General features: G+C 36.6%; 1 protein-coding gene across 8 annotated transcripts in view; it reads left to right on the forward strand.

Annotated features, from left to right (window-relative positions):
• The window catches only part of gramd1bb (GRAM domain containing 1Bb), a 109,693-nt gene that overhangs the window by 25,323 nt on the left and 60,382 nt on the right, over positions 1–23,988 (forward strand). For 6 of the 8 annotated variants that reach the window (XM_032590487.1, XM_032590488.1, XM_032590490.1 and 3 more), the window contains exons 2-4: positions 4,917–6,081; positions 10,886–10,975; positions 14,431–14,457. In XM_032590487.1, coding sequence (XP_032446378.1) covers positions 5,672–6,081; positions 10,886–10,975; positions 14,431–14,457 — 527 coding nt within the window. In that variant the 5' untranslated portion in view covers positions 4,917–5,671. Of the gene's footprint in view, positions 1–4,916; positions 6,082–10,885; positions 10,976–12,497; positions 12,627–14,430; positions 14,458–17,769; positions 18,315–22,572; positions 22,617–23,988 lie in introns of those variants that run through there. The other 2 variants (XM_032590493.1, XM_032590495.1) reach the window with 2 other exon arrangements.

Genomic DNA, 23,988 nt, shown 5'->3' on the forward strand with positions numbered 1-23,988 from the left:
GAGCCTTCCTGTTGCGTCCTCTCTGATTTTTATTTTTAAATCATTGGAGTTTGCAGGTGTATCAACATATTTACCATCCTGTATCAATACCACATATCAGTGGTATCGATATGTTGACAATATAGTATATAGCCAACGTATAGTTGTTTTTGGTAAAATACTAACATTGAACAGGTAAAAGAAACTCTGGTTGGGAAAAATTTTGTTCTAGATATTTAACTGTAAATTACATTTCAATTATCCAGCTACTGTGTTTTTAGGCCTTCCAGCTGTAATAAAGCTGACACAAGTGATGCTTGATCTCTACTGAGTGTGCCTAGATTACAAGGGTCATTTATAAATAATGCGTTCCTGTGAAATGTTTATGCCGAAGTTGGATCAAAGAAGTGTGCATGTGAGTTTATTATAAAATGGCAGATGTAGCATGTAACTGAGATAAAGTGTGCAATGCAAATCCGTGCATATAGATCTTCAGGACAGACTCTGTTGACGTTTCTGATCCAAGCATCACGTTGTTTATGATCATGACTTGGAATCCTGTTAAACCTCCCAACAACTGGCAGGACAATTTGGCAGAGTAATAATAACTGTATTAAACTGCAAAATTCCTGTCACTGGCGAGTTGTTTTACCATACAAAAATTGGTCGCTCACGTTTTTTCACAGGAAGTGTGTCATTGCAATTTTGTCTATTCACTAATCTAATAAATACACTAGAGGCAGTAATTAAGCCCAGCAATGACAGAGCTTGACCTGATGTGCTAATGTTGAAACGTGTCAAACTGTAACAGGAGACGTTGTCTTTTCATGATTAATCCATGATGTTCCACACTCCAAGTCTTTGTGTCTGTGTGCAGCGAGGCCGGACTTCACACTGTATAGAATGACAACTGGTATTTAATGACACCATTTCCTCCTTTAGCATTCTGCTGTTTGTCCTTCAACAGCATACGATCTTTTAATACAACAGATTACATCAACTTAATTATTATTTGTAAGAAAAAAAAACATAATTTGTTTTATCTACTTGACCATTTTGGACTAAAAGCATCGAACATTAATTCTTTCAGCCCAAAAATTGTCTCATAGTGTATGAGTGGCCATTTCTGGTGGCGGCTATTTGCCAAAATAATCAGAAAATAGGAAGTACTCCCCTGCTTTGCCATGCAACTTCTATCATTCAACAGGCCTAGTTAAGTGAAACGTTATCAGTGCAGACAGAGCATTTGTATATGGTAATATTATTAGAGCATTGCTGCAAAGTTGGCATAGCAGTTACCTGAAATTTGAGACTGTCCTGGATATGTGTAGTATATGTAATGTGTGTAGTGTGTGCAATCTTGAAATTGTGATATTTATGCCACTGAATTTTTTGATATGTTCCAAAAGAATTGGAGGCATCCTGCCTTAGATATAGATATTATAAGATGTTTGAATAAGTGATGCTGGAATATGACTTACTTGAAGTTGTATATCTTTCTAACCTACACCGCAGAAATGGTAGATATGTGTTAGTGAGGGTGTAAGACACATCTGCAGTATGAAAACAACTGCTAACAGTTATGACATAACACTTACACTTTCCCCTTTTTTGCCTTTCTTAGCATGTCATTTTTACTTTCGTAAACCGCAAGTGTAGTATTTAGATCTACAGTATATATTTTTCTTTTGAAAAAATACAGTCATATTTATTAAATTAGAATATGGGTTTATATGGGGACTGTTTGTCAGATTAGATGTGCAGTTTCAAAAATAAAAACCTTTACGTAGGTATTAAGCTTATTTTTGATAGAGCCATATTCCTGGTTTAAGAATGATTTTTATTGCTCTAATGTAATATTCTAATCTTAAATGTTGCGTTTTCTTTAATTCTAAGTAAGAAATATTCATAAATAAAAGTAACAGAAATAAAAGCTGTAAAACATCAGTGTTTGTGTAGTTTCTACAATATCCTTTATTTGTGAGCTGAGTTACTGAAATACACAAACTTCTCATTAATATTCTAATTTATTGAATATGTCTCTATAAGTTTTTATATTACTGTATTTACTCACAAATGTAATAAAACTTCACATTTCAACAGAAATTACTATAATTTATCAGTAATTTCTGTATTTCATACCTTCTTTATTACTAGCGTTACTTCTTCCCTGTCTGCATTTTGTATCTTGTCAAGTAAATAATTTACATGGTGCATCTTCAATAATATCTGTATAGTTTCAGTTCTTTGGCAGTTTGTTTTTTTCTGTTATACAGGACCCAGATTAATGTAAAATTTGCTATTTTGGAATCTTTGCACCAGAGTGCTCATAAGGATGAGAGAGTAAATAAATAAAAAAAGAGAAAGCGGCTCTCCAGTCGCCTTTTGAAGTGCACCTTGGTGAGAGCCATGCAGTTTTTTCTTATGCATTCATTTATCTTTGGCGAGATGTCTCAGTAAAACCTTTTTCGGCACAAAGTACTTTTTTAGATTTGGACCTTGCAGTCTTTCTGATAGTCCACCACAATGGTCCACTTGTGCTTTCTGGCCCTTTTTATTCCCACACCACAAACATCGTCCTCTAAGCTCTAAGTTGTTTTGTCATGGCTTTCCTGCCAGAGTTATAGTGTATGAGGACATTCATTTCTCATGATAACAAATTTTGTTAGATGATAAGAAGTTATTGTGATAAACAATAACATTGTAATTTTAAGACCATATTGAACCAATATAATGATAATGGCATAATAATGCAAGTACACCCTCTCTAACATCAATAAACTCATTTCTAAAGAAAATTTAACACTGGAACTGGAAGACATTTTAAATATTAAAAATAAATAAACAAATAAAAAACAAATAAGATAGATTATGAAGTCACTGTATAAAGACTTGCCCTTCAAAATATATTAATCATTAGGTTATTTTAAGAAAAACAGGTAATACTACCAGTGAGGACTTTTGTGGGAAATAAAAGTGTAAACTTGCTAATGTTTGCAGCATCTCTTTAGCAGTTAAGCAAGCTACTCTGTCTTAGTGTTCACCATTTTGCACTGGCCTTTTTATATTTTGTTTTGTTGATTAAACACCCTGTGGACTATTATTAAAACAGAAAAAGGCCATTGTTTGTAGATTTCTTTTCCCCAAGTTGGGGAAACCTGCATCGGATAATTAAGTTTTACGTGCGGACACGGGTTTGTTGTATTGCTGTGTTTATTGCCACTTTTTAACAGTAAATTCAACATATGGACTGCACAGATTACTTGATTCACCACAGTTCACTCAGTTTTAATTCAAAGTGCTCCCAGACTGCAGCTATCGCCTTTGGCTTTTAAATCAGCGTTTCTCTTGCTTGCTTCTCCTCATGGGGCGTTCATGCTACACTCTGATGACTGTGGTACGAGACCATGCGCCTGGCAAATTAGCTCAACACATTGGGAGCTACAAACAACAGTGACAGGCCAAAGTTTTCGCCACCCAGAGTGAAACCCAACACACAGGCTGCAATAGCAACAAAATCGGCAACACATTTTATAACTTTCTTTTGTCGATAGACCTTATTGAACAAGCTTAAAATTTCATATGCACAAATTTTGCTGATTGCTTAGCAGAATGAGCACAAGTGATTGTTGCTTCACCACACAAGTTACATACAGTAGATAACTGAAGAAGTTACCTATGGATGGAGAAGGAGCAACATTGCTTCTCATGTCGAATCTTTAACGAGAAGCTGAGGAATTGAGAAGCTGAGGAATCAATCGATGCCCCTCCATCTTGCAGTCCGTCACTGAAGGAGGTGCTGTCCTGATATTTTAGCTAGAGCCTTTCTTTTTATAATTTTTTTTTTCATTTGGTTTTATTGGCTGTGGTGACCTTTATGTGAGAGTTGTTATACAGGAAAGTAGAGCATGAGAGAGGGAAAAGACATGCAGAAAGGTCAGTTTTTCTTCTCCTTAGCCCAGGAAAGACACTCGTAACATTGTCTCTGGTTGAGTGAGATGATAGAAGAAGTGTACCATTGGTAGACCATGTGCAGGATCTGTACGTAGTGGCTCTTGAGGCACGGACTCCAGCCTTAGTCCCATCCTTGTAAAGTTCCCCCAAATTATTGATAGGATTTTGCATGGCACTCCTGTCATGGCTGCAGTAATCCCTGTTGACAGGTCACTTTTTATTTATTTATTTTTTAACCAAACTTTTTCCTTTTTGTCATTTTCTATAAATATACAATAACATCTTTGCAAAATTGTAATTTTCTGAGAGTGAATTTCGGAGTTTTATCATGTTCAAGCCAAATTAAATCATCTAAATGATTTGAAATAAAGGTTTGAAATATTTTATTCTATGTCCTTTTCTGAAATCAGTGACAAAAAAAATTAACATTACAAAAAACATTAAATTTTTTTGACAACTTAGACAGACAAATGTAAACTAAGCCAAAGTAAAACCTGACTCAAAATTCATAAACCATCTCTGCCTCTCTTAACAAATGCAGTCAGCTTGCTGGTAGTACTGGAAGAGTGTATTGGTTTTCCTTGATTTTTCCATTATCACATAAACCAGTTACCTCCTGCCGTATATCTAATGTGCACAGTGGTCCGTATGTGTTAGCAGGTATCCCTAGTTTGTTTGTACATCTTGACAGAAAGTTTAAAGGTCTTGTATAGACTTAACACTATCTTAGGAAATTCCTAATAGGAATAAGGGTGTTAGAAGAATGGATAAACTTAGGCTGGTGCATGGTGGTGGGTGTGCAGGGTATGTTTTGAAGATTGGCTTGTTTACTCTGGCTTGTTATCTTGGTTTCTGCTTGTGTCTGTGTGTGTTTCTGTACATAATGTTCTGTCCCACTATCTGTCTGTGTGGCAGTTTGTGTATGGGATGTGTGTGAGAGGCTGTTTAACTCTATCACCCTGAGCCTTACCTGTACCTTGCAGCCCCATCACCTCCCTCTAGCCCGTAGGCGGTAACTTGGTGGAAGCAGCAATGAGCTGGAGCCTAGGACGGACCTCAACAACCAGAACAAGCACAAGTGAGACCAACTGTGTCTTTCTCTGCCTCAGGGATGCCAGAATAAGAACCAAGTGAGAACAATATCCAAATCCGAACCACAGCATCAATATTCAAGGGCTGACATCTGGTGCCTTTGCCTTTAACATAAAAGCAGCTAAGGTACCTACTCCAGCTCCTTGGTTAGTAGCATAGCCAGTGTTTGTAACTTGGCCTGTCAGTCTCTGGGGAGGACCAGCAAAGGAGTTGTGTTACACTCTCTGACAGGCCTTATGCATGTTTCATCTGCTGCTCTCAGAACAGAAGCCCCTTTTGTTATCTAATCTAGCCCTCTTCTTCCCAGCCTGAGTGAATGAGTTTATTGCAACAACACTGTTCTTCACAGACTGTCAGCCAGACGCCAAAACTGATGCATATTCAGCAGCTAAGGAGCACGAAGAGAACTTTGTCTGGTCTAACATATTTGGACCTGTTTTATAACCGCTGAATAGCACTCAAAATGGACTTAAGAATATAAAACGCTATGTGAGGACTTAAAAAAACTGGCTTGTGCTTGATCTTTTAAGGACTAAACTAAAACTTCAAGCTAAAACTTCAAGTTCTCTAGCTACAGAACTAGAGAATCCAGGTCTCTTAAAAGAACTTTGTTTGGGACTGCTTGGACTTTGTCAGATTTGGAGCAATGGGTGACACTCTAAGACCTCCTTCACTCCAGGTGAGTGTCCCAAAAGATGCACCAGCTTATTCAGATGGAGGGAACAATGCAGTATCAGATGGTTCTGTGCGATCCAGCTCCTCAACCCCGACTCTTCGACGCAAGCGCTTCAAGATGCGACGCATGAGGAATGTGCCAAGCGAGAGGGAGAACACAAGAGCACAGCTGACCACCATTCAGCTCACAGCCAGATCCCGGTCCAGCTCCAAGGAATACCTCCAGTTGCCTTCCATTGAGATCACACCATCCAGTGATGAAGATGCCCCATCTTCCTGGTCAAGTTGTTCCACCCCCAGTGCGTCTCCACGACGCAGGCGCTTTCTATTGAGAAGGTGGCTGAAGGTCAGAGAGAAGAAGGAGCAAGGCAGTGAAAGCAGGTTGGTATGGACCCACTCTCTTCTTCACATTCCCTCTTCTCCCTTCATCTATCCTAACACCTTTATTTTGTTTTTACACTCAACCTCTGCTGATGTAAAATATTACTATAATTAAGAGAGTTGTTTTGCTGACATGGGAACATTGATCAATCAGTTTAAGTGGTACAATCAATGTATTACAGTCTGAAAGTTCTAAGCTGGTGTATGCTTGAGCTCGCTTGTTACTGCACATTTACCTTTGTGGTCTTGTGCTCTGCGGTTACCTGTCAGAACAGAAAATCTACATCTCTCAGGTGCAGAGATTTCTAGCTACCTTTTTATATATATTTCATAGATAAACTCATGAATCCCATTTGTCAATGGTCACAGTGTAGGTTCAGATCACATTCATAATAAACCTGTTAATTGCAAAAGTCTTTAAGAAGTCCAGTCACCTGAATGTAGACCTCTGGGCTTAGGTTAACCCTTTCGACAGATTGCGGCCCTTGTAATATTTCACACAGCAGATAATGTTTGTTGAAATAGGAGGGCCAAGGAGATACTAGTGATTCAATTGCTTGAGACAAAAACGGTTGGTCTGACAACTCTATAGAAAGATTAACAAAATCAATAGGTTCCTTCCTTTCTGGTTGATGCCTCTGTGATTTACTCCAATCTGAGATTAGTAATGGTGCCTTTTGAGTAAAGGTCATATCACTTGAATGTCCCCTCTGAAAATTAAAGTGTTTAAAATGGTAAAAGTTATAATGATCTTCCATTTTTTACATTGAATGTAAATGTCTTTAATGACAATCATGCAATATGGTAAATGTCATACAAAACTCTCCAGTATATCTAGTCTTTTAGTATATCGGTGACATCCTTGATATTCTTTGCTATATTTTATTAAATCTATAAATCCCATCAGTGTACTCAAATTAATTCCTCTGTTTCATCTGGATAAAGGAAACTTGTAAGATTAGATGTCCTAAATTTAAATAGATGAGTTCACCATGTATTTATGTCTGCATCTGACAATTATTTTAGACATTGTTGTGAACTGAAGTACTCATCTACCGTTGCATAGTTCAAATATCATAAAAACTTTTTAGATATTTATTTATTACACACAGAGTGATAAACAGTGCTGCAAAAAAATATTAGACAAAGATGACTAAATAAAAAACAAAAGCTAGTTTTTAAATGTCAAGGTCATTCGATAGGGGAAGCTACCCAAAAGCTACCCAAATTAAACTGACCCTATGAAAACATAAAAAACACATAATTGTGTGCCCTGAATTACCTGCAATTAACCATGTTTTATTGGATAGTTGAGTTCAATTTCACTATCAATACCTAAGCCTCATTACTGGTTGATCTACAGAAACAACAAATCACTTAAACAGAACTTGTCTGACAACTTTAAGTTGGTTAAAATATCTAAAGAAGCAAAAGATCATACTCTGATACAAAGAATTCAAGAAAGTCATCGGTATAAATAAATGGGGACACCCTAGTGTCCTATTTTTTTAATATATCTTTCAATCTACTTTCATTTTATGCACTAAAGCAGTGGTGTTCAAAGTCGGTTCTCGAGGGCAGGCATCCTGCATGTTTTACTTCTCTCCCTGGTGGTAGTAATAACCTCCTCAGTGTGTCAATGTTCTTCTTAGGCCTTCTAATGAGCCATCATTTGATCCAGGTGTGTTAAACCACGAAGAGAACTACAACATGCAGGATGCCGGCCCTCAAGGACTGACTTTGGACACCACTGACACCACTGCTCTAAAGATACACTAAATTAAAATAATTCCTTTGAAATCAAGAATGTGCCTGGTTAAGGCCATGCTGAAGTTATGACTGGTTTTAGAAGGTATTTCAAGTTGGTACATTGTGTAGCTTAAATAATAAAGAGAGCTTAATGTGTAGGAAAGCACACTGAGGACAGATTAATAATTGTAAATGTTGAAGTGCTTGATTTATAACTCCAGGAAAATCTGCAGTACCCTAGTGGTAAAATAATTGAATTCCCTTATAATTGTTCACATGTTATTTTGTGAAACCTGTGGCGTAATAGACTTGTTAATAAACAGACATGACAGACCTTTTAGTTAACTCGACCCTGCAGATTTTGTGAAGGGTGCAAAACAGATTAGCATTGTCTTCTTTCTTTTTTTCTTACACTAAGTAACATTCTCCATGTAGAATTTAGTTCTATTTATCTCTTTTCTCAGTATTGCACCATTTACTTCTATAAATTAAACATAGTGTTCCCTGCATGGTGCAGATAATTTGTGCCCTGTAAGTTTAAAGGATTGCTCATCCGAGTGCAGTGAAAGCCTGCAGACATAGTGGATTCTACTGTTATACAGCCTGATAAGACCATAGCTATTTTAAGAAAGCGATGTAGTAGTTTTCACTCTGCTACGTGCTCTTCTGCCATATCCAAGCAGTCAAATGTTTCAGACTTACAAACTCCCACAAAGCCAGAAAAAAGCATTAGTTTGGACATGTTACTGGGATTCAGTTTTAGAAATTTCCAACCATCTCAAAGCTACAGGAGGAAGATAATGGCGCCAATTTGCCAACATGCATGCTTGTTATGAAGGACTTCTGTAAAGTCAATGACACAACGCAAGTGATCGTCTCAGATCTGGGCCTGCTTCCTGCAGTTGTAATGAGTGCTATATGATAGTGATCAGGCATTGAGTAAACCTAAATTAAAATAATTGCTTATGTTGGTCTACCTTTGAGCTGAGAAGAAAACATTGTCTAACATGTTGAATTTATTCTTATTTTATTATCCGGGGAAATCCCAAGTCACTCCCTGACCAGCTGACAAACAGTATTTAGGTACGGTTTAATTCCACTGAAGTTCAGGGCTCACAGACGACTCCATGACAAAGGCTCACAAGACAGATGTACACAGCCTTACTGGAGAATGGAACAAAAGCTGAACATGTCTAAAAATATATATATATTTCTAACTAGATTTATTTAATTTGCAAATAGATGTATTACAAGAAATGGATGGATAATATTTATGTTTAATTGTGCAAAAGAGCATTTTTAATTTCTGTGAAAAAAAACTCAAGTCTACCTTTTTCTTCCATTAGTGATGTTTTTCTTGTGTTATGTTATCACCAGTCCCACAATGTCATCAGTGCACACATTTGTAGTAAAGAACTATGTAGGTATTTGACATTTATATTTTGCACCCTTTGAATAAATATTATTTTACTTTACACATATTATTCTTCTTTTTTGTGAATTTCATTCAGAAATGAAGTTGATATAAAGCTATGTAGTAAAGATGTTTTTATTTTTATTTTATGGAAATACAGAATACAGTGCATAAGTAAAGCTAGTGGAGTAACCAGTTTCTAAAAGTTAGTTACTGAGTTATTTAGTTAAACCTTAATAACTGTCAAAACAAATTTTCTGGTGGTAATAGCTGTGTTAAAATTACAGAACTAATGTATTAAAGCAACAGTATGTAACTTTTAAAAATATATATATATTTTACATATTTGATTAAACTGTGACTATGTCATGATAGTATCGAGTAACACAGATAATCAGTCTTTTCTGCCTCCTCTCAGTGCTCCCATTGTCATCTAGAGAAATGTCTTGCTCCAGGTCAGAAACGATCAATCAGGGCCAGGAGGAATAGGGTCTTGGTGCTGTCAATCATAATCTTATACATGCTGCTCCATGAGCTTATTGAGCAAAATACTAGCTCTTCTTGCCATTCTCCTTTTCATCGAGTAACACTGAGAGTCTAACAAGCTCATATTAGCACAGTAATTGACGTATGGCCTCAGTTGTTCAGTCCTGCTGCTGGACTGACATCCTACTCTAGCCTGCAAGCATGTTAACTTTACGTTCAAAAGAGCATTTCTTTCACAACATTAATAGACACTGCTTCTTAATTTCTATGCCATGGCTTTCAAAAGTACAAATCTTATGTCTTGTAAACACGAGAAACATGTCGGCAACCAATGGGTGGATGGAAGCTAATCAACTCTGCTTGTACACTCAGAGGAATCTCAGCTCACACTGATTTTGACATTTTATTAAAGGGGACTTTAAACCATTAAAATGATAAATATTTGTGGTTTCAAAACTGTAATTTATTTATATTGTGCTGTATATTAATAGCAGTAAGTGATTCCTACCTAATGTGTAAACATTTCTGTGCACATTGGAGCAACTGTGCACAATACAGGAAGTAGAGGAGAGCTGTAAATGTGTAATTATGTAGAGACAAATAACATGCTGTTGTATAAATCCTTGTAGTATTTAGGGGGCCCATCTTGTCCTGGGCACAGATAAAGCTGTCAGCTTACCTGAGTATGGATAACAGTTCTGTATAAATGCATGCTCTTTTATTAGTTTTTGTTTATGTATCTTCTATATCGTGCTTATCAACAAAAAGTTTTAACTTTTGCATGACAGTGTCATATAGCCCCATCTAGTGTCATCACTGAATATGTGCATGGACAGGAGCAAAACCTGAGTGTTGCTATAAATAGCGTTACTGTCAGTGCCTGTATATGTTTGACAGACAATTAGTAAGAAATGTTGACAGATGACATGATGTTTGACACATCATGCTGAATAATAGCAGTACGATAAACCCAAAGTAAACCCAGCTAAACTCAACCAAGTTAAAACGGTGAAGATTCAACTTTAAACTTTGTGAAATACACACTCCAGATTCTGTTTATTTTGGTTTTCATTTTCATGCAGTCTTATTTCTGAGGTACAGCAGCTGTATTTTTTTACATCACATCACAACTTGTTATTTTTCTACACATTGCAGCAGCCAGCAAAGCAGTCAGCAGAGCAGCCTGCAAAGCAGCCATGAAGATGACAGCACTCGCTTCTTGACACCACAGATCCGAGAGGAGAGGTGGGGGTGTGTGTGTGCGTGTGTTTCTTGTATGTTTGTCTCTGCAGAAACCTACATTCCCCCTTGCCAAACAAATCCCAAAACCGCCGTTTTGAGAAATCAAGGAAATACATGTATTAAAAATATTTATTTTGCAATAAAAAGTATTTAAAAAGTATACATTTCAAACAAAACAATTTATTTTCTTAATTTTTATTTAATGTTTTTTTTTATAAAATAAAAATAAATCTTATACAAAATCAAATTCACATAGCATTGGATCAATTGAAATGGTTTTCAATAATATTGTGATTGGGTTCGGCCAAACCCACTCACTAACAATGATATTTAGGAGTCTTTGTTTCTTTGAGAAAACAAATTTTGTTCCCCAAGGAGTTTCACAATATTCTCTTTTAACTAGAATTTATGTTTTTTATCAGAAGTTTTTTAGTTTTGTTTTTTATCTAGGGGAAGGTGTCAAGGCAACATATTACTTCACTGCTTTGTTTGAGGCACCGTTATTGAATTAGAAATGGTTTTTTGACATGTTTATTCATGCCACATATTATGCTTTGAGGAATGCATGGTCAGTTCACGACCTGAACTTCTCTGGTAAATAAAATACTAATAGTGACATTTGCTTGACAGTGGTGGGAGATCATCCAGTAACCGGAACTGGATGTACTTTTTCTTTTTGCCATTAAAAAAGTTACTATTTGATCACTATTTATCTTTTGGCTATTCACAGGACAGTTGCCTGTCCCTATTTTCTGAAATTTAATATTCAGTGAAAAATGATCTGGGATTCTTTTTGCAAAATGAAGTTCAATCCAAAAGTTAGGCTCATCTATCATCAACCAACTCTAAAAAAGGTTTCTTTGAACTTATTTTCTTTTAACTAGGAATGTCCCATTGAGATGCAATGCTTCTTTTGCAAATAGTCCTGATCAAGATGAGAGGCTGAAATTTCATACAAAATTACATGGACTAGAAAATGTACAGCAAAAAAGCTATTTGTTTTTACAGCTTTTGATATATTGTCAAGACAAAAAAGGAATCATTTCAATAGTCTTGTAATATTGATGTATGATATAATATATGATATGATATGATATGATATGATATGATATATGATGAACATCAAATTTAATTATTTGTGCATGAACTTAAATTATGTATTGTCATAGGCTGGATATCTGTAAATCTAAGAGCTTTTCAAATAAAAGTTCTGTAATTGTTTACCACCAAGTAGAATTTGATCCACCTAAAAATGAGTTATCTAAATCAAAAATGACTTGATTGACAGGAGTTGCCATTTTCCCAAATTGCAATGTGGATATGTTGTATTAGAAGTAGAGACTTTGTAGTGACATCTTCTTCTGTGGGCTTTTGGTAATTGTTGAGTGCACTATCTTTGTCTGCGTGAGCTTTGCTCTACACCTCCGCTCTGACTCTCTTTCCGATTCCCGCTCTCACTGCCTCGAAGTGTCTTCTGGCAGTGTCTCCACTTGCCTGAACTAGGGACACTTCCTGTCAAACCTATGGGATTTTCTGCTCGTCTTCTCTTTGCTGTGCTGGTGTTAGCTTGCGAGGGGCATCTGCAGCAGCTGCGAGGGGAGCAGCGTTCTGTAGCCAGCTTTAGAGGGCACGGAATGTCATGTCTCCTCTGCAGGTAAAGCCAGCTGCATTTCTGCATGGATGCTGCACCGCTGCCTGTCCCATACTGCACCTGTTCCACTGTCTTTATCTATGTCATCCCTGCTTTTCTCCCTTCTCCCTGCATCTGACGATCCGTAGATTATGCTGCAGTTTACTCAGAGTGCATTTTTGCTGAGCAGACAGCAGGCTCTCGGCTAATATGAGTCTCTAGCTGTAATATTTGGCTTCCTGTGCTAGAAATTAATTATATTTGTGAGGGGGCTTGGTAAAAAAACTGATGAGATGATGATGAATATATAAAAAAATCTTTCTTGCCCTACTTCTGCCTCAAATGTCTCTACTAAAAGCAACTCTGCAGATAGCATTATATAATATCGCAATGTGACTTTGCTAAATGAGTGTAATGTGAGTCATCGTTGAGGATGATGCACATCCTGTGAGAGTCACAGATCAACACTGTATCACCTTGCCATCACTTTGTCAGTCTATTATTTAAAGATTATGCTATATCTTAAACCATGTTGTGCTATTTATGGCATGGGAGGGTCTAACAATTTTTTATAAGATATTAAAGGTGTACTGCACAATAACTAGGATGATTTTTGATGACTATAATCTATGAATAGTTGTAAAACTACTGTGGATAAAATTTCACACCCATTGAACTTTTCACATTTTGTCATTATGCAACCATAAATGTCAAAGCTTTAATTGGCTTGTGTGTGATTGACCAAAATAAAGTAGCGTATAAATTGGATGTAGGAAAAATATGTATGTTACTTTACCAATAGGCACCTGAAAAATTGTTGCAAATATAATGCAGTATATTGTGGAACCACTTTTCATTACAGTTGGGAATTTCTGGAGGTGAACTAACTTCACTAACTTTGTACATCCATTAATTGATTTTTTTCTGTTCTCAAAATAGCTACTGCTCATTCAGACTGAAGAGTATTATTCAAGTCTTGTCAGGGATTCTCAATATTATTTAGGTCTGTACTTTATTAAATTGCTTTGAACTGAACTAATCCATTGAATCTCTGGTTTAATGTTGAAACTTGCTGTCTTGTTGGAAAGTGAAGGTCCCTTGTCCCTGATAATACTGCCCAGCATGATACTGCCACCATCATTGGTCACTCTTGGAATTGTGTGTTCAGGGCGAAGTGCTGCGATACAACACACACATTGCTACATGCTACATGTCAACCTCATGAAATCCCAGTCAAATATATTAAAATTTATGGGAGTTGTGTGACAAAATGTACAACAGTTCAAAGGTTGTTAGTACTTTTGGATGATACTGTATGTATACATTTATAACAGTAAATGAAATTTGTTTTGGCACTATAAATTTCAGTAAGAGCTAAATGTGTTTCAGCTTAGTAAAAATACTCATTTATGCATAACAAACACTACTTATCTTAAATGTAGGTTTCATGTGAGCGTAAACAACAGATATTTTATTCTAGTAAAAGAAAATGAGTTAGGTGAAACAGTAACAATGTGTTTTTATTATTTATGCAATTACAACTAAAATAGCCAGAGTGTATCCCACATTTTTATCTGCTTATTCCTGCCGGCTTGCTGATCTCCAGCAGTCATTATATGAGAAGCAAGGTAAACCCAGGACAGGTTGCAAACTCCCTGCAGAAAGCCCCAGGCCTTTAATAAAACCCAGGAACCTCTTCTTCTAAGGCAACAAGTGTTCCAATTATTTTATGTATTGATATGACCACAACCATACTAGTTTAATTTTGACAATGATTTTTTAAAATTTGTTTAACAGTGAATAACCAATGTGTGTCTCTTCTCTTCAGGTCTGACAGTGCAGCGGACAAAATCAGGTAAGCCTACTCTCTGCCACTCCTCTTTTACCTGCAGAAGTGCGGAGCGTGCCTTCATGCTGCTTGCTACATACGGTGCAAATGGGCTTACTGTCCCCTCTTTTGCCCTGACTTGCCCAGCTTGCATGTGACACAGATTTGTGGCTTTGTCTGCCAAACCAAGGTATCTGAATACGGTTTTACACTCGGAGAAGCCAATTGGTGAATACAGTTGCAAGCCATGGAATGCTTTTGTTTGCTTTTACGGGACAAACAACATCAGACACAAACAGAGCTTTGTGAGTGGGACACCATTGTGGAGCTTTTATGCATCCAGCTGGTCAGCCGATGGCATATCAGTGGTCACTGTGCGTCCAAGCTGTGGGCAGAGACGCTTTGTTGCTTGGGATGTGAAAACAGCACTGCCACATAAGACTCTGTGCCTGTTCTTATGCAAAAAGTTGAAGGCACACATTGCAGAGGGTGAGTGTGATTATATATGGCATCTTAAGACTTTTAAGTTGTGCCTGAGATATGCTGGAACGAGAAAGTGATAGTCATCAATAATATTGGTGGAAAAAGTTTGATGGACAAAGTTTGTCTTAATCAAATTCCGAAATGTTTTCTTTTAAATTTTTTCATGTTTTTTATTCCAGCTTGTTTCACATGATCTACATTTGAACTATGCCACGTCTCTTAAATGCTTCTTTTTTCCTTTTCCTTGTTGCATATTTAGGTATTTTGTTTGGTGTCCTCTATAGCTGAGGTGAATAACTGACACCTGCTTTTGAACCTGAGAATTTGCCTATTTTTCTGCAATGCAAAGGGCATGAAAGTTGTTTTCTCCTTGATACACACGTCTTTATATTTGTTTGAGAGAAATGGCTGTCTGAGTTGTAGTTGTGTCTGTGAGGAGGGCTGTGTTTGTGTATGTCTGGCTTGATATGCTTTAGATGTTCAGTCATGCAAGCTGAGTGACTCTCCCACCGGTCTTGAATTAAACCACTAGGAGTCTCTGTAGTCCTTTCAGTCCAGCGCTTTCTATTTAAAGCAAATAGTTGTGCCTGTATAGTTTATATTGATTCCTGGAAGGGGTTACAGCCATTTTGTTTTAAATAATTCAATTGTTCATAGTTTTTTATGGCATAAGCAACAACAGATGAGTGTTCACTATTTATTATAATGGAGAAACAGAAAGCTGCTGATTATTTTGTTTTTGTACCAATAGGATAAAAATTGAAGGTGCTGATAAAATGCAAATGTGATCTAAAGTGCAGCAGAATTAAACATTGTTGGCCTACAATGTTTAAGTACATATAATGCATATGAAAAGTGCACACATCCCTTATAAAATAGAAAAGTATTTTAGTTTTAAAAGAATTAAACCATGAAAAATAATTTTCCTCTAAAATTAAAATAGACTAAATGAACACTGTTTTTAATGTGATATATCCAGTAAAATCCATCTGGAAAAACAAATTTATACCTGCTCACATAAATCAACACTAGTCTTAAAACACTAGTCAGTATTATTAATGTTCGGATATAAAGAATCTGATTAACTGTACCATTTAACTGACAGAGCAGTGTTTCACTGAAATGTGCTTTTTTTGGATCATTTCACTAAAGCCACAGTTGGCAGAGAGATTGCAAAAGATTAAAATGATCTAATCTTACAAAGATACTAATATCTGCACATGTTCCTCTGTTTTCTTTTTCCAATGTTTTAAATGCAATGCAATTTGTAGTTTTTTTTTTGTTTGTTTTTTTTTTAGCAATAATTAACCATAAAACTTACTGTTTTATTTTGGATTGGTTCAATATTTTACACATCTATGTCTTATCCCCAATCTACTATTTGTGTCAACTCAAAGCAAATCAATCAGAACAATAAAATTCTTTTAATTAATCAAAAGCAAAAGCATTCCAGAAATTTCCAAAAGCGTTTACAGAAAAACAATTTGGTTATTACTAAGATAATAGTTTAATTGATGGAATAAAATGAGTATAACTTTTTGTGGAAAGCTAACGGTAAGTTAATTCGTTCAGTGCAATTTAGTGGTGTAATTTACTTTGCAGTTAAAGCAAAGAGCATAAAGATGACAGTTGTTCATTACTGTTTTCCAATTTTTCCTTGTTAAAATTTTTTGAGGCTGTATGAGTTGATCATTCTATTCACATCTAAGGTATTTCCCAGTTCAGAGTCACACAGAATGTGCAAGCTCAATGTTTATTCATATAAACTGTAAATTCTGTATGTAAAACGCCCTTTCTCTTGGGAGTAAGGTACCACTGCAGTTAGAGACTTAGCAAAAATGTCTGAGTCATAATTTTCATTAGTGTCGATAATTGTGTGTGTACTCTGCCTATGCTCTATGCCAGGGGTGTCAAACTCCAGTCCTCGAGGGCCGCAGTCCTGCAACTTTTAGATGTGCCTCTGCTGCACCACACCTGAACAGAATAATTAGGTCATTAGCAAGGCTCTGGAGAACTGATCTACACAAGGAGGAGGTAATTAAGCCATTTCATTCTAGTGCTTTGTACCAGTGGCACATCTAAAAACTGCAGGACAGCGGCCCTCGAGGACTGGAGTTTGACACCTGTGCTCTATGCCATCATTACTGTTCTGCCTTCCCTGTTGCTGGATTATTGATCATTGTCTGTAGTTTGAGATATTAGTCTCCGGTGATGTGAATCGGCATAATGTGATCCTACTCTTAACTTTGTGCTAACAACTGCAGAAAAAGGATCTAGTGTATTAGTTAAATGATATTCTCAACATGAGTCAATTTCTGACCGTGAATGGGTCTCAGCATTCTATGAAAAGAATGTTGCGAAGATGTTCTTAATGTTTAATGTGTCATTCATTTTGAATATTATACACATTTTTAAACTGAGATGATGATGTTAGCTTTGAGCCCAGTTTTATTCTTAGTGTGTTTATCATAGTTCCTCATAATGTCCTGTATCAAATCAGCTCCAGCTACATCCATGCAAAACACATTGCTCCCCCATAAAGATTGTGATGATCTAGGTGATTTTTTTTGTTGTTGTTTTGTACAATTAGGTCATCGACTTTGGAGTCGATCGCTATATCTTCAAGATGTTATGAATTCATTTTGTGACCTCTTCTCCATATTTATTGTGCATATTTGTATATATTAGCGCTGCTTCTGAATCGCTGATGTGGCTCATCATAGAGATGCTGTGATGCAGGAGCATAAAAACATGCCTGCAGCATATAGATATGAGGAGAAGGGATGGAGAGAGTGATGGTGAACGAGGGTGGGGGCGGGGTGAAGAAAAGATGTGAAGGACCGCCCTCATCGAGCACAGTCACTCTCAGGGAGCCTACCAAATGTGCCTTCCCATACACACACCATGGCCGAACAACCAATCAGAGCGCTCTCAGCAGTGATCCATCCTCCCTTGTACAACTGCTCATCCATGGCTCAGCAAAGCAGTAGTGAGGTCAAAGAGTAGGATGCATGCCTGTGCACCACCTGGACTGAAAGCAGAAAATTGGGTGTGCTTCATTTGCGTGGAAAGCCGGCACTCTGACCACAGCTGGAATTATTAGCAAGGAAAAAGAAGTTCATCATCATTTCAGCCTAAACAAACTGTGCTCTTTGAGCAGAGTTTTAGGCTTGATAAATGTGCTCGTGAAAGTCTAAGATATTATTTCTCCCCCGACTCAACTTGGATCCGCTGCAGACCAGATGCAACGGGAAGATTTCGAGCTGCAGTGATGATGACAAAGCATGTGGGATAAGTTATAGTTTGATGCTGTAACAGCAAGACAGTGATTGAAGAGAGACCATGAGAGCCAGGAGAGAGGCAAGGATGGTGTCTGCCTGTTCACCATGCACAAACATAAGGTCAGCTGTTTTTCTTAACTCAAAGAACATAATATGCATGACAGATCTGGAGGCATAACATTAATCACAAATCATTTCATATTCAGTCACCAAAATATGATTTCTAACTATTTTTTTTTAATGTATTGAAAACAGATTTAATGTAGGTCTGTAAAATAAGTTGAATATTGTGGACTTCTTCTTGTTTATCTGTTGGCTGATATTAAGTACAAGCCTACAGATATTAACGTAGCTTTTTCCAACCAGAGTTGTTGATCTACATGTTCCTACTGTAACCCAGATGTGGCCTTTTTTTATTTGACCTGTTCTTCCTCTGTCTCTGTAATCTACAGCCTTACCAATTTAAATTTTTTTTCAAAAGTTTCTTTAGCATTTAAATGACCAAAATCTGGTTATTACTATTGTAATAGTACAATGCATCATTTTTATTATTCTTATTTTGTCCAGAAAGCGCTAATTTTGTCATGAGTTTTAAATACCTTTTTTCAGCTTATGCTTAAATGTACTGGAAAAAATGAGTCAAACTGATTTATAAATGCATCAGTCGTCTATAATCAGATGAATGGAGGGAAAGTCCTGGCCAGACTACGCCTTACACACATACACATTTGTGCAGCGAGAATTTTCCAACTAGCCTTTTAGTCCCTAATGTGCTCTCTGCTCCCAGGTTCCATTAAAGGCAATTCAGTTAGATTCACTGAGGCTGTCAAGGGGGATGCAGGGCGGCCCTAAGACTAATTTATTTTACCTTCAGGTAAATGTCTCTAAGCTCCTCAATAATAAATTCTAAATGATGGTCTTCATTGCCAAAGGAACTGCATAAACCTGAAGCAATTTCAGATTTTTTACTTTACAGATCGGTCAACAAGTCTCGAATTAAAAACAAAACTAAGATACACCTCTGTTTGTTATACAAAACATGAAAACATTTTTTTTTGCTTTATTTCAATCAAATTTGAAATCAAATTTTATAGATTTGATTTAAATAAAATCTGTGGTTTCTGAGTACTTCATTGAGAAATCAAACGGTAAACTGGAATATTTACAACATACTTTATTTGCAGAATGAGACAGTGTCACTTTTTATTGCCCATACATTTTTTTCCCAACCTTAAATTCATCTCTTATTTTCTAATTAGTAATTATTCAAACTATAGTAATCTTACATCATTTCCATGTATTTACTGCTATCACTATAACACCAGATGTAAGACAGTGAATTTGTCACTGTCTTCAAAAGATTAGGTTTTCAAGGAACTGATTTAAATAAATTAAAGCTTATTTCCTTATATTAGTTTCATTTTAATTATAAACTTTTTTATAAGAAAATATGAACCCGAGTGGCAAATGTCCTGTTGTAATATCACTGGCTCTACTCTAAGACAGCTGTGTGAGCCACGCTGAAGGCGGTTCATTATGTACTCCTCTCTGTAGATGTGTCTGTCATTGGCACACCCACTTACTGCCTTTGTAAAGGGCTTGTTTTCATGCTGGGTGGACATCTGCCTCACTGCAGCATTGTACAAGGACATATGTGCCAGGCACATATGCCATTTAATTATATAAACACTAAATATAGACCATTCTTTGTTTTTCAGCAGCTCTGTCTACAGTCAGAGCTGAACTTGATACCAAATTAGTTTTTTTGTACACAGGTTTAATAATAGAATAAAAATGTAAAGGTTCTTGCAAAGAAGTCATTAATCTGTCAGTTATTACATGAAGTGCAAATTAAGGCATCTAGATTGCTGTACGTGGTTATTGCTTCAGAGACGGCTAACCAGACGTATTAAACCTAATTATGCACAGTATGTCTGGATTATTCACGTCACTTTGAATAAAGCAAACTGTATCTGAGCGGGACTTGCGTCTGTACCCAGCAGGCCACCACTGATGACTAACTGCGGCGGTTTCCGATGACTCACTGCATACAGCACATATGTTCATTAGCAAAAGAATCCCACTGAATTTGTTGGTCATGTAACCAGCATTACAATAGTATACCAAGGTTCAAAGATATTCATACTGGATGAACGTTTTCACACCTCATCTCAGTACAACTGCAAACTTCAGTGTATTTTTATTCAGATTTAATATGATAGATTAATGCAAAGCAGCATATAATTATAATGTTATAATATATATATATATATATATATATATATGCCGTGCGTTTTAAAGTGGTCTTTAGAAGTCACTTAATTACTAGGTAAAGTTCTATAAAGTATTTTTACAGCACATTATAAATATCTGTATTATGTTATTATGTCCCCCATATTCTAAGGCACTCTTCTTGTTTCAAATGCCGCTCTTTGAGGTCACCATGCTACTCTAAATGTATTTGTAATTTGCTGGTAATCGAAACTTTATTATTATTTTATTTAATTCCAAATAAACCACGTAAAAATCTATTTCTAATCCTTGGTGACCATCTAAAGATAAACACCAGTCTAAAAAGAAACAGCTAAATGTGTAATCTTTGCTTGTTGTAGTTTAGAGTTAATTTTTATAAAAATTTCACTAAATCTTTACCAGTATGCCTGGTCTGTTTTCTCTGTTGTCCGCCCCAGCAAGCTTCATGTCCATGAGCAGATCTTGCACAGCTCTTCTCCATTTTTGTACCCACAACAAGGGTAGTGCTAGCCATGCTAAGTTGAGCATGCAAGCGACTTGATTGAAGGCAGATTGCAATCGTTGATTGGCTCGTGAGTTCTGTAATGCCAAACTCCGAACAACATTTCTCATAGAATAGCAGTAGACATGCCGACTGCTATCAGAGAGCCGGTCACTCTGGAGGAGCGTAATTATGGGTTTAATCTTGAGCAGTGCCAAGAACACATGCGTCAATTTTTGCAGTCGAATGACCGTGATTTAGCAGCCTTGCAAGCAGGACGTCTCTCACAGGAACAGGGACGCAATGAAGAAGCGAGAAACTATGCAGCTCTGCTCAGCGTTCTGTCCGAGTTACAGTCTTGTGTCGACCGGTGTGAAACTAGAACTACATAATATTAGTTTGGCATGATGAGCACTTTATTCTTTTTTCAATGCAGTTCATGTATGGATTTTGCTCTACAGCTTTAGACTTCATTACATTAGTCATATAAAAAAATCTTGAGAGAGCTTTAAAAATTAGGATGATGGCAAGGTGACCTTCTGGGCTTAAAGACTATGAAGCCCCACCAAACATATATTGTCCAAATACCAGTGGGGAAAAAAATTGTTCAGCGGGTCTAAGAAAAGTTTTATTGATTTAATGCCAATAAAGATTTCTCCATAAATTATTGAGAAAGACTTAAATTATTTTTAACATGCCCCCAAAGTTATTGTTTTTAGACTTTTTATGTTTCTGTAATCTATCTACCCCATAGCAGAAGTCATTAATATCACATAAAGCTGTTCTCAAAGAATAAAATAATCCTTTCTTACTAAAAAGGATCCTCAGTTCCAGTTTTTTATACGGGAGAATATGCAACATTTAAAGTCCTTGCTTTTGTTTCAACTCCATTAAGCAGTGGCTTTGGCATTAGCTAATTGAACTTTACTTTCAGCAAGTAATTCCTCACTTAATTCTGTCAGTGAGAAAATATGAAATTTGATTAGCTCACCGAGCAGCTCGGGAGCTGCAGAAGGTACTTCTCGACAGCTGCAGTGAAACTCAGTTGGGGGGGTGAAGGAGTGGGAAGAAATGGCTCTTACTGCAGAGGCCAATGCATTAACAGGTGCCACAGCCAAAATAAATTGAGTGAATAGGCGGAGGAGTTGTTGAGAATTTCAGGGTCGCAATGATTCATGGCACATGTGGGTGCTCTGTGAGTCGCTAGAAACAATAGAAAGGGTAGGACTGCCCAATGGTTTTTACTCTGTATTCAGACGAGCTTTAAACTTTATGAGTCGCAAAAGTTTTTTGGTTTGTTTTCTTTTCTCATAGGATGGCTACTGTAGTAGATAGTCTGAATAAGCTATTATCATCTTGTCCTATCTGTTAAAGAGCAGAGCAACAAAAACATTTTATATTCTGCACATTAGGGGCTTGAAAATTACATTAAAATAGGCCAATTCTAACAAGCTGATTCACACATCCATTACTTTTTTTTACAGATTTTAAAACACTATCTTGAGAACAAAAAAATACTAGTGCTACTTTTCATTGTCTTTTTTAGATACATATATTTGAGAGCAGGTGTCTTAAAGACAATCACATCATGAACAATCAAAGTAGGCGAGATACTTATTTCCTCTTCTCTACCTTTACTGATAGGCCAAGCAAAAGAAGTGGAAGGAAGTGATATGGAAACCTCGAAGGTAGGCTATAAGTCAACAAGCACAAGACACTTCACAAAGCAGAGACAGCTTAATTTGGATGTGAGTGTGCTGCATTACAGATTATTAAAGATGCATACTCTGACTTGTTACATTTAAATTGAACATTTGTTGTCGTTTTTTATGCAGTATAGAATGTGTTGGTATTGTACCATCTTTTATGAGAATGTATTTTTGACAGCCACTGAGAGAGGGAGCAGTTTTGGCTTGGTACCTAGAATAACCATCTGCCAACTACTTCTTCCTGGCCTCAGATTTCACTGAACAAGATCCACGAACAAATCTGCTGACGCATTATTCACTGATATGCTCTCGGCATTGTCCTTTGCATGAGCACATCTGCGTAATGGGAATCTGAGCTTGGTTTAGCTTCAGTTTGACTCCCAATTGGATGGAAATCTTAACTGATGAAGAACTGCTTAGAATAATAAAACTTTGTGTTTGATGTGTGGCGATAAATAAAGCTGCAAGATTAATTCCTCTCTATGATCCATAGTCATGAAATGATAAAATCATATTCGATGTCAGGTAAGACTGGCTTGATGCAGAAAGAGTTCTGCAAGGCAAAGAATTTAAGAGTGGCACAGAGAGAGGTTGATCGTCTCTGCTGTGTAAAACTGCTTCTTTCCTTGAAATTGTGAATGAATCTGCATCTGTATGGTAGGATGAACTACAGTGTGAGAGCACAGCCACAACATTCAAGTTCCTGCTAAGTCAAGACAGAAATGTATTTAGATCATTAAACTACCACATTTCCACAAAATACAAATTCACTGACAAGAAAAGTTAAACACAAACTAGTTTTACAAAACTTTTGGCAAAATAAACTGAGTATAATTCAGAAAAATCCCCTTTGTTTACAATATTCATTTTGTCCTGTCAAAACTTTGATATATTAAATAATATATCAAATATTTCAGCACTCAGTCATCTTTGCTAGTTATCTATCAGGATGCTATGTCGTAATTTAGCAGTATTTGCTAAATCTCAGAATGTGAGCATATTGCTCTCCTCAGGTCCTCATTTTTTCTGATTATTCATAACTGTCTTTGCTGTGCTCAGGTACATATGTGAGGCTGAATTTTCTTTTTTTAACCTTTTTCTCCCTCATACCATTCTAATCTCCCATCAAATGATGGCTTCAGCTAAAGGGTAAAATAAGTAAATGCCAAATACGTCTCACAGATTTGTTTGTTTTTCCAGTTTAAATAATACAGAATGTAGATGACATTAGAGATGTAAAAGGTTGTGAAATTATTCATACTTATCTAATTTGTCACATCATGACGACCTGGCAGCTAAGCAGGGATATCTAAACTATACGTATTCTGATTATTGTTTATTAAACCTGGCT

The sequence above is a fragment of the Xiphophorus hellerii genome, chromosome 18, assembly GCF_003331165.1.
Source record: "Xiphophorus hellerii strain 12219 chromosome 18, Xiphophorus_hellerii-4.1, whole genome shotgun sequence".
NCBI lineage: Eukaryota > Metazoa > Chordata > Actinopteri > Cyprinodontiformes > Poeciliidae > Xiphophorus > Xiphophorus hellerii.